Source organism: Monodon monoceros, unplaced genomic scaffold (genome assembly GCF_005190385.1).
Source record: "Monodon monoceros isolate NGI ecotype Baffin Bay Population unplaced genomic scaffold, NGI_Narwhal_1 Super_Scaffold_15, whole genome shotgun sequence".
Taxonomy (NCBI): domain Eukaryota; kingdom Metazoa; phylum Chordata; class Mammalia; order Artiodactyla; family Monodontidae; genus Monodon; species Monodon monoceros.
The window spans coordinates 46765697-46778209 of NW_021703771.1; the positions used below are offsets into that span (position 1 = coordinate 46765697).

Genomic DNA, 12513 nt, shown 5'->3' on the forward strand with positions numbered 1-12513 from the left:
TTTGTCCTTTTTATATTTCATCCTTACTCTCAGATTCACATTATGAAGTGCAATTGATTGCAATTCTTTTTGTGAACCATTTACATTTTCATTTCCTTATTATTAGCACATTTATTTTGTTCACTTTTCTGACAAAAGAATTGTTTTGAATTCTACATCCCAATACTAAATTTCACCTTTTAAAGGTGAGTAATTAAAACTTCCATCTTCAGTCATTCCTTTTTTCAAATTCACTGATGAATATTTAACCTCTTCCCTTGGAGTTCTGGTAAAGGAAGATGGCATTATGGCTTCAAGTTGTGAGCCGAGGAGGCGTCCATTCAAGCAAGGGTCTCGCCCTCTTTGCGGGGGCTTCACTCTTGCTGCAGACCCTCTGTGCAAATGCACGCTGAGTTCTGTCCTTGCAGAAAAACACCATGAAGGATCACCCCACCCATGAGAGCCCTTAATGAAAATGCAGTCCCGAGATTAATGCAGCTTCTCGTTCCCTTTGCTGAATTCACCTCTGGTGCTGTCTCGCAATCCTTTTATTCTCTACTCAGGCCACCACTGGGGGTGAACAAGAGTCCTATCCATGAATCAAGGCTCTTCAGGTTTCCAGTCGCTGCCGTGAATGTGGACCATGTTTCAGTCTTTGCACAGGTGTTTCCGCTTCCTTCATTCAACATTCATTGACCACTGCCACGCTCGCCCCACCCCATGTGTGACCATTGTTATTACGCCCAAGGCTTCAACTAGTAGTACAGCATATAACAGTAATTCTTATCGTTAGGCTTTGTTAAGCCACAAATTTGATTGAAAGCCTTATTTTACAATTCACAAGGGAAACTCTGTCATGCACTTACATCAGGCAGGGAGACATCAACTTTTGATACTGAAGTGAGGGTGATCGGACACATGCTCATCCCTAAGCTGATTCAGGAGTGGACACACGACTGCGCGGCTGGGCACCGGCAACAGTAGGGAACGCCGTGCACGTCGGCTTCAATGTGCCAGGCGCCCCCTGAAGTCTGGCAGAGGGGGCACCCTGCATGTGAGTTGGGACGAGCAGGTCATGATAGCTCCTTTAATGAGAAATGAATGACTCCTGAGGACAGGGCCGTAATTACAAACCAATAAGGCAAAATAGTGCAGTACCAGTGAGTGTGAAGCCTAGTGCCGGATTGTCATGAATTCAAATCCTGTCTCATCTTTGTGAACTTTTGGGCAAGTTACTTAACTCCTCCAGGCCCCAGTTTTGTCATCTGTAAATACGGTTAAAAGAAATACCTTCCATACAGGGATATTATAAGGATTAAGTAAATTAATATTTGTAAAGCACATAGACACTGCCTGGTACATAGTATCATATAAGTATTTGTTACAAAAATGAAAAAATACATTCATTGGTCGTTCTGTTGATGCTTAGTAAAATGAGATATGAGTCACATGATCAAGACTGTCAATAATTTCCCTCTGTATTCTCAATTATTGCCATAGTTATTGTTGCTGGAACGCTATGTTACTTTCAATTAGGGTTACTTTCTTTAATTATGTTTTTCACATTTGTGAATACTGGCATACTCCACAGTTCTTTAAAAAGAGAATGAAAACAAGATTAAACTCTAAACCAATTATAGAGATACATATGTACAAGGATGTTCTTTAAAGAAAAATTGGAAACAACTTAAATGTCTGTCAGTGGGAGATGAGATAAATTGTGGCATATTCATAAAATGTAATTATATATCATTTAAAGTATATTACATTTATTCTCTACATTAAAAAATAGGGATCTATTTCTAGAACAATGTTAAGTATAAAGAACCCTAGAAGAATGACAGGTACAGTATATACAATAAACTTTCATTTAAATACATACATATGTAGAAAACATATAACAAAGACATGAACATGAAGGATACATAACAATATCAAGATGGTGATTTGAGGAAGGAGGGAAGGGAATGGAATCTGGCAGTGGCAGAAACGGGGCTTCAATTTCATCTGTAACATTTCCTTTCTCAGAAAAAATCTGAAGCAAACATGGCAAAATTTTAACATTAATTAAATCAGGTTGGAGATTACCTTGTCACATTATTCTCTATGCTTTCTATTTATATTTGGACATGTTGATAGTAAGAATAATAACAGAACAAATTTAAATGCCAAATTATAATTCTAAAATTTGCACCCTTAGATTTTATTACTCCTCTTAGTTAATTTTTTTTAAAATTCTTTTCCTTCAAAATGTTAACGTACCACCAATTGTGCTGGTGCTTTTATGGATGGCCCGGTTTCATGAGGTTTAGAAAGCACTTTGGCACAAGGGCTCTAAAGAATACGTCTTCACTATTCTAGTATTTTAATGGCCTATTATACATCAGTGTTAATGAGAGTCATGTAGATAAATCCCTAAGCAGTCCTTTTAAAGGTTGCATTTTTTGCTCAGCCAAAAAAAAAGAGAGCTTTCTTGCCTTCCTGGATAATTTTGCTAAGCAAGTATGTTGTACGTTTTCAGGTGCTCAAGTGAAACAATATGGGAGCATTTGTTTAGAGTGTTTCGCTTGCAGACTTCTTCAGCAGAACAAACAACAAGACAACAAATCATTCCTTTGAATCTGTGTAACTTTGAATATGTATTGATTGGCGGAACAAACAGCGCCATGATCCAGATTTTCAATGTCACATATTGAAATGTGGCTGGTGTGCTCCGAGTTTAGCAATTCTCTGTGCGTCATGTAAATTACCTGGGACAATGACTTGTGACCTTAGAATTTCAGCTTTGCGGTTCAGTGTGCCATTGACCTTTTTATGTCCTATGTATAGAGTATTATGTGTAAAACGGTCACCAAATGAATTTATGTCAGATGTTCTAACTAGAAAACAATTTTCATTGCCTGGTGCATGAATGTTTATAATAGATATATTTTAAATATTTCAATTTCAATGTTATTTAACATTGCTGAGGTTATTAAACACAAAATGTGTTCATAGATTCTGTATTACTTATTGACTACTCACCATGCACTGTTGGGCCCTAGAGATAAAGTGATGACCGAGACAGTGCCACTCTCTTCAAATTGTTAATAATCTAATGAGTAACAGAGTCAAGAAAACTGGCTATTATAACACAGGGAGATAAGTACTGTATCTGTGGAATAAGAAAGGGTGTTAAAGGAGCCCATAGCATGGAAACCCAACCGATTCTGAGAAGATCAAAGTGAAAGATCAAGGAAGGCTTCCTGGTGGTAGAGTCTATGCTGCTCCTTCATTTGAAGGCTGGGGGAAGAATAGTCCATGCAGGGGAATCAGCACATTGAAGAGCAAGAGAAAGCATACTTTGGGCCAAATGTTTGGACTGTTTCTTTGGTATCAAGAATCACCATTCACTCAGGGTTTCTGCATGTTCCACATCCTCTAAGGATTCCTCACAGGTTGGCCCCAGAAAGCTGTTATTATTAATAATCATGTTCCCCCACTTTGAGAAAAGGTACATTTCAGGCCTGAAATATGTAAAAATAAGGATGAAGAACTAAGCAGTTCAGAGTCTGTTCTGAGGCTACCAGCGTAAGAGACAAGATGGTGAAGTTTGCAGTCGTCGGCAGCATTAAGACCAAGGCCTGTGGCACTCTTCCCCATCGATGAGTGACCCCCAACTTCCTCTCTCTTCCCATCACCCACACACCACCTGCGTGTAAGGTTCAGAGGCGAGCGAGCCCTCGGGGTGGCACCCTGCAGCCTTACTGCAGATCTGCAGCTAAGCGCAGGCTTTTCTCCATTTGACTACGCTCTTTCCATTTTTGTGTATTTTACCACAATCCTGAAGTTCAGGATGATTTGGATTTCACGGGTTTATACAGCCTTTCTGAACACCTTTCCTTTTATTTTTACTTGACAAAATTTTTTGTTCAAATGTTTGTGAGAAAATGTTTTGCATAGTGAACTAAAAACCTGTCCAGTCTTGTTCTGGGATACGAACTAATTTGAAGGGCTGAAATCTACCATGAAATCTAGTAAACTAAGCACAAGCATGTCATTCTTGGACATATTGATTCATTTGTTTAATTAAACGTTTGATAAGGTACAGTAAAAAATATAGTACTGTAGGGCTTCCCTGGTGGCGCAGTGGTTGAGAGTCCGCCTGCTGATGCAGGGGACACGGGTTCGTGCCCCGGTCCGGGAAGATCCCACGTGCCGCGGAGCGGCTGGGCCCGTGAGCCACGGCCGCTGAGCCTGCGCGTCCAGAGCCTGTGCTCCACAACAGGAGAGGCCACAACAGTGAGAGGCCCGCGTACCGCAAAAAAAAAAAAAAAAAAAAAAAAAAATATATATATATATATATATAGTACTGTAATATATATTTTAGAATCCTTCTAAATATACAGTTTCTCAACGTGTTCAGAGCTTAATCCATTTCTTCTTAACTTTGTAACGCAGGAGAAGAAAACCTCCTGGCAATTTTACGACGAAGATGGTGGAAGTATATGATCCTGGGACTGATAGACTTGGAAGCAAACTATCTGGTGGTCAAGGCTTACCAGTACACGACTCTGACCAGTATCCAGGTACCAAGGCTCTCTTCCCTTCTCGTCTTCCTCATTTTCCAGATGTAGTTTACTTTCAGTTTAGTCACTTGGGAGTTCTGATTACTAGTTTGTAAGTTTTGCAACAAGAGGGAAATCGGTTATATAAAAATTAAGTGGAAGTTTATTTCTGTGTTCCTTTAATTTTTCTTAATTCACATGTAATTGTACATCTCTTCTTTGTTTTTAGTGTACCACAAGAACCATTGACAATGCAGGAAAATAATTTGTAGCTAAGAATACTAATCTTACGTCAGCAGAAGAATTATTAATAAGCATAAAAATAAATCTATTTTAATCACAACTTGTAAGGTTTTAGAATATGCTAATGGACTTTGATTAAGTAATCAAAGTGCTTAATAATCTTTTCTTTTAGCTTTCTTTAATGTGTAGATTTTGTAAGCTGAAGAGACAGAATTTTTCCTAAAGGGACAAGATTTACATTTCTACAATGTGTTAGGTATGAAGATAGCCACTGCATCCTTCCTTCCTCCCTCCCTCTCTCTCTTTTTCTTTTATGTAATTATGTGTACGAGCGTGCACGCGCACACACACGCCATTGCAGATTTAACTTAGATTTTCACGATTTTTACCAGGCACCACTTATATTCCTCATTAAACCATAAATAATAATCTTGACTATTTTTGTTTCACCCTTATTTCTCTTTTTATGACAATATTATGAATTTTATAGTCATTCCAAGGCTCCAGGATGAAAACAAAATATTGTTCGCATATCAGATTTTACTTAGATTTGATACCTCAACAACATTGCTGCCATTCCAATAATTTGCTTAGAAACAATAACAAAAATGAAGAAACAAACAAGCAAACAAACCACTTGAATAAATTCAGATTATATAGATTGAATGGGAATCTATCTAAATCAGAATTAGGTAGGGTCTACATGCTTCCTCCTGCATACCCAATAAGGGACAGAAAGGATGCTTCCCTACAACCACTGAAGAAAAGTCCAGAGCTCTATTTGATTGGACCACACTGATGGCAGGGGAACAGTGTGAGCTAACTGACCTAGACCTGGACTCTCTGAACCAATACAGGAGGAGATTTCTCTGATTTGTTTAGACAAATGTTTCTCAGTAGGAGTACTACTGGCATTTTGGGTAGGACAGTTTTTCATGATGTGAGTCATTTTCCTACTTTATAGGTCATTTAAGATTTCTGGTCCCTACCCATCAAATGCCCATAGCGTCTTTCAACCTTTGTAACAACTAAAAGTGTCCTCATGGATTTCCTAATGCCCTCTAGCAGGTACCATCTCTAGTTGAGAATCACTGGCTCACCAATCAGCACTCACTCCTGGAGTCAGGGCAGGATCAATCTCACCCAATCACATATCTGTCACCCATTAAGGGAGAGATGAGGTGGATGGATGCTGGGAGAACAACCACAGTGCTCCAAACTCAGCCTAGCTCCTATTCACTTCCACAAGCCCCACAATGACAACAAATTTCTTTCTCTGTCTCTGTCTCTGTCTGTCTCTGTCTCTGTCTCTCTCTCTCTCTCTCTCTCATGCTCTCTCTCTCCTGTGCTCCCAGGCACTTTGTTTTATAGCTCTGTCTTCACAGTCTGTCTTACCTAAGAATGGTGTTTGAATATTTCCACCTACTCCACCAAGCTGTAAGCTTTTCACAGCAAAGAGGATTTCTTGTTCACTTTTGAATCGCTAGTACCTGGTAGGAAACCCAGCACATAATAGGCACTCAAAAGTGTTTAAAGAGGTTAATTAAATTGCATTGATTTCCAGTATTTGGGGACACAGAAATTGCCAGCAGTTCTCTACCCACATGCAGAGGCCCCTGGAATGTCTATACCGGTATGTGGGAGAAGAAAGGGGAATGCTGGCTTCATGGCAGAACTGGGTCCATTAGTGCAGAGTCAAAAATTATTAATGGGCCTCCTGGGGAGCATGAAGAGGAAACTTACCCCTTTGGAAATCCATTTGACTTTTGTTTTCTTTTGTTAAGCGTTGAAAAGTCACAACCAATTACTGGTTGCTTAAGTTCTATGGGGATTTATAAAAAAATTTTTTCAGTTTTTCAATTTCTTTTTGTAGACAGTGACAAGGTTTTTTTTCTTTCTTTTTTTTTTTTTGCGGTACCGGGCCTCTCACTGTTGTGGCCTCTCCCGTTGCGGAGCACAGGCTCCGGGCGCGCAGGCTCAGCGGCCGTGGCTCACGGGCCTAGCCGCTCCGCGGCACGTGGGATCTTCCTGGACCGGGGCACAAACCCGTGTCCCCTGCATCAGCAGGGGGACTCTCAACCACTATGCCACCAGGGAAGCCCAGTGACAAGGTTTTAATAACTTTCCCCTTGTCCTCAGGTGTTTTGTTCAACCCATGTTATGCACCACCATTAATCCATCCTTCCACCTCTCTCAAATTAGCTGTTTGACACTGCATTTAATGCTGCGTTCTATGCAAAATTTATTTTAATTCTGTAGAAAGTCAAAAAGTAATTCTACTGAAATATCAGTTTGTCTTCATTATAACTTACTGAGCAAGGGATAGGGGGAAGTAAAAAAGCAAGTTGAATCAAACAATTCTAGAACCATTTTGCTACCTACAAAAAATAAACTTCTTAAATAATAATAAATGGTCAGAATAGAAGGCATTTGCTCTGGGAATCGTGTCTGTACTGCTGTTTTGTAATTCAATTCTGTTTACTCATTGCAAATCAGTGGAACTAACAAGGACCTATAATGATTTTCCCTTGTTTCTATAAATACTAATTGAGAACATAATACGTGCTAAGTGTTTAGCTTTTATTCATATATTAATCAATAAGGAAAATACACTAATTATACATCTGAGAAATGTACTAGTTATTGCAAGTGATGTAAATAGAAATGAATCAACCTTTGCTGTACACTTGAAACTAACACAACATTGTTAATCAACTATACTCCAATATAAAATAAAAAAATTTTTAATAAAATAAAATTAAAGAATAAAAACATTAACAGAAAAAAAAAGAATGACAAAGCTTCTACAGAGTTAAAAAAAAAGAAAAGAACAAAGGAAATGAATCAACCTTACCCTCCAGGAGCTTCTGAACTTATAAAGGGGACAAGAGGCACAGTCTATTGATAGTAACATCATGTACAGCAAGGGAATGGATGCCAAAGTGCTCTAGTTTTCACAGGAGCCAGAGATGATGTTTATTTGCAGAGGCAAGAAAGTACCCATTCAGAGGAGTCTATAAGATTGAATAAAATTTAGGTATAGCTTTGAACCCAGAAAGAAAATCATGGCAAAAGCTTAGGGGCAGAAAACCTGAGGAATATGATTGGAGAACAATTATTCCCATTTGATTCATCCAGTCACTTCAAAAATAACTACTGAATACTTCTCTGTTCAAGTCAGTGTATTAGGTAGTGAACAGTGAGGAAATAGTAAAAAAAGATACTTTCTGTATTCTTTGGCACTTCCAGGCAAATGGGAAAGGCAGCCAAATAACCAAATGAATGGCTGCATCATTATAGTCAGAGATGAGTGTTCTAAAAGAAAGCAACACAGTTCTACGAGAACATTTGTCAAAACAACTTGGCCTAAACTGGAAAGTTGGGGAAGATTTTCCTAAAAGACTAGTGGTAGAGCTGAGATCTATAAGAGAAGTGGAAGATTAGTTGAGAAAGAAAGAGGTCCAAGCAAAGAAGACAGCGTGCTCAAGGCTCTGTGGTGGGAAGGACCATGGCAAGGATGAGGTTGTGAGCAAGGGCTTGTGACTAGGCAAGGAGAGTGAAGAAAAGAGTGGTGCAAGATGGGCTGGGGAAGGAGGCAAGTGCTAGACTCAACAAGTCTTGACAGCCAGGTCAAGAGTTTGAGTCTTTAGGCTAAGTGCCGTGGGAAGCCACATTTGAGTTTTAAAGGCAGGCAGGCTGTGGTGCAGAGAACAGATTGAAGCAGTGGGTCCTCATTATGGAATAAAGTAAGATAGAGCCAAAAAGTTAAGCTGGGGTCATGTCGTAGGAGGTCTTCAAGGTCAGGATGAAAAGTGTGGCTTAATTTTGTAAATAAAAGAGAGCTGTGAAGGTTTCTGAGGAAAGGAATGATAGGATGTAGCCCAACAGCCCTTTTGCAAAGGCACTTCTGTTTTAACAAGACAGTCCTCATTACTAGTTGGCAAAGGACCAAGTACTTTTGTCTTCTGATTCTCTTAAGAACAGTGATATAGAACAAAAAGACATGAAGAGGCTCTCTGTGCTTTATCCTCTTGCCCTTTCAGTTAATTCCTTAAACTCATGGTTAAATGTCACAAACAATTAATGCATGAAGCGTGAGAGGAAAATATATATTTCTGGAATGATTATAGACTCACAAGGAATTGCAAAACTATATGTGATTCTATGAACTGTCCACACAGCTTTTCCCCAATGGTGACACTTTATATGACTAGGATATTGACATTGGTACAATACTGTTAACTAAGCCACAGACCTGATTCAGTTTTCATCCCTTTTCCTTCACTCGTTTGTCGGTGTGTGTGTGTAGCTCTACACAATTTGATCCATGTATAGGTTTGTGTAACTACGACCACAGTCAGGATACAGAACTATACTATCACCACAAAGAAACTCCCTCATACAACCCCTATGAAGTCACACCCATTCCACCACCCTCATTCCTATCCCTAGCAACGACTACTCTATTCTCCATCTCTATGATTTTGTCAGCTGGAGAATGCTATATAAAATGGAATCACACAGTGTTTAACCTTTTGAGATTGGCTTTTTTCACTAAGCATAATACCCTTAAGTCCACCCAAATTGTTGCATGTATCAATAGTTTGGTCTTTTTATTGCTGAGTAGTATTCCATAGTATAAACATATCAGGGTTTGTTTAGCCATCACCTGCTGAAGGACATTTGGATTATTTCCAGCTTTGGTTTTTTACAAATAAAACTGCTATGAGGAGTTAGAGGGAGGTGTGACTACAGGAGAAGGTCATTGTCTTTGTGATGTAAGGACTCAACCCATCATTGCTATCTTTGAAAGAGGAAGAGGCCACAAGCCAAGGTATGTGTGTAGCCTGTAGAAGGTGGAAAAGGAGTCTATTCCTTTGATGTTCTGACCACAGAATTATATCAGCTCTAACATCCATGTAGATGAGACAGACTTGAAATCAATCTCGTTGATTGTCTGAGAGATCTTCTGAGACAAGAACCAAGATGGCGGAGTAGAAGGATGTGCTCTCACTCCCTCTTGCAAGAACACCAGAATCACAACTAGCTGCTGGACAGTCATCCACAGGAAGACACTGGAACTCACCAAAAATGATATGGCACAGCCAAAGACAAAGGAGAAGCCACAATGAGACGGTGGGAGGGGCGCAATCACAGTAAAATCAAATCCCACAACTGCTGGGTGGGTGACTCACAGACTGGAGAACACTTATACCACAGAAGTCCACCCACTGGATTGAAGGTTCTTAGCCCCATGTCAGCTTCCCAACCTGGGGGTCCGGCAACGGGAGGAGGAATTCCTAGAGAATCAGACATTGAGGGTGAGTGCGATTTGATTGCAGGACTTAGACAGGAGTAGGGGAAACAGAGACTCCACTCTTGGAAGGCACACACAAAGTAGTGTGCACATCGGGACCCAGGGGAAGGAGCAGTGACCCCGGGGGAGACTGAACCAGACCTACCTCCTAGTGTTGGAGGGTCTCCTGTAGAGAGGGGGGGGGGGTGGCTGTGGCTCACCGTGGAGACAAGGACACTGGCAGCAGAGGTTCTGGGAAGTGCTCCTTGGCGTGAGCCCTCCCAGAGTCCCTATTTAGCCCCACCAAAGAGCCCAGGTAGGCTCCAGTGTTGGGTTGCCTCAGGCCAAACAACCAACAGGGAGGGAACCCAGCCCCACCCATCAGCAGTCAAGCGGATTAAAGTTTTGCTGAGCTCTGCCCACCAGAGCAACAGGCAGCTCTACCCACCACCAGTCCCTCCCATCAGGACACTTGCACAAGCCTCTTAGATAGCCTCATCCACCAGAGGGCAGACAGCAGAAGCAAGAAGAACTACAATCCTGCAGCCTGTGGAACAAAAACCACATTCACAGAAAGACAGACAAGAGGAAAAGGCAGAGGGCTATGTACCAGATGAAGGAACAAGATAAACCCCCACAAAAGAATTAAAGAAGTGGAGATAGGCAACGTTCCAGAAAAAGAATTCAGAATAATGATAGCAAAGATGATCCAGGACCTTGGCAAAAGAATGGAGGCAAAGATTGAGAAGATGCAAGAAATGTTTAACAAAGACCTAGAAGAATTAAAGAACAAACAAACAGAGATGAACAATACAATAACTGAAATGAAAACTACACTAGAAGGAATCAGTAGCAGAATAACTGAGGCAGAAGAACGGATAAGTGACCTGGAAGACAGATTGGTGGAATTCACTGCTGCAGAACAGAATAAAGAAAAAAGAATGAAAAGAAATGAAGACAGCCTAAGAGACCTCTGGGACAACATTACATGCAACAACATTTGCATTATAGGGGTCCCAGAAGGAGAAGAGAGAGAGAAAGGACCCGAGAAAATATTTGAAGAGATTATACTCAAAAACTTCCCTAACATGGGAGAGGAAATAGCCACCCAACTCCAGGAAGCTCAGAGAGTCCCATACAGGATAAACCCAAAGAGAAACATGCCAAGACACATAATCAAACTGGCAAAAATTAAAGACAAAGAAAAATTATTGAAAGCAGCAAGGGACAAATGACAAATAACATACAAGGGAACTCTCTTAAGGTTAACAGCTGATTTCTCAGCAGAAACTCTACAAGCCAGAAGGCAGTGGCATGATATACTTAAAGTGATGAAAGGGAAGAACCTACAGCCAAGATTACTCTACCCGGCAAGGAACTCATCCAGATTCGCTGGAGAAATCAAAAGCTTTAGAGACAAGCAAAAGCTGAGAGAATTCAGCACCACCAAACCAGCTCTACAACAAATGCTAAAGGAACTTCTCAAAGTGGGAAACACAAGAGAAGAAAAGGACCTACAAAAACAAACCCAAAGCAATTAAGAAAATGGTCATAGGAACATACATATCGAAAATTACCTTAAACATGAATGGATTAAATATTCCAAACAAAAGACACAGGCTTGCTGAATGGATACAAAAACATGACCCATCTATATGCTGTCTACTTCAGACCTAGGGACACATACAGACTGAAAGTGAGGGGATGGAAAAAGATATTCCAAGCAAATGGAAGTCAAAAGAAAGCTGGAGTAGCAATACTCATATTAGATAAAATGGACTTTAAAATAAAGAATGTTACAAGAGACAAGGAAGGACACTACATAATGATCAAGGGATCAATCCAAGAAGAAGATATAACAATTATAAATATATATGCACCCAACATAGGAGCACCTCAATACATAAGGCAACTGCTAACAGCTATAAAATAGGAAATCGACAGTAACACAATAATAGTAGGGGACATTAACACCTCACTTACACCAATGGACAGATCATCCATAATGAAAATAAATAAGGAAGCAGAAGCTTTAAATGACACAATAGACCAGATAGACTTAATTGATATTTATAGGACATTCCATCCAAAAACAGCAGATTACACTTTCTTGTCAAGTGTGCACAGAACATTTTCCAGGATAGATCACATCTTGGGTCATAAATCAAGCCACAGTAACTATAAGAAAATTGAAATCATATCAAGCGTCTTTTCTGACCACAATGCTGTGAGATTAGAAATGAATTACAGGGAAAAAAACGTAAAAAACATAAACACATGGAGGCTAAACAATACGTTACTAAATAACCAAGAGATCACTGAAGAAGTCAAAGAGAAAATCAAAAAATACTTAGAGACAGAAGACAATGAAATCACGATGATCCAAAACCTATGGGATGCAGCAAAAGCAGTTCTAAGAGGGAAGTTTATAGCTATACAAGCCTACCT

The 12513-nt window shown here is 40.0% G+C and overlaps 1 protein-coding gene across 1 annotated transcript in view; it reads left to right on the top strand.

The window, feature by feature from the left end:
- Nucleotides 1-12513, top strand: part of SLC35F1 (solute carrier family 35 member F1) — a 414335-nt gene that overhangs the window by 321423 nt on the left and 80399 nt on the right. Inside the window, exon 3 of the mRNA XM_029224221.1 lies at nucleotides 4420-4547. Coding sequence (XP_029080054.1) covers nucleotides 4420-4547 — 128 coding nt within the window. The remainder of the gene's footprint in view (nucleotides 1-4419; nucleotides 4548-12513) is intronic.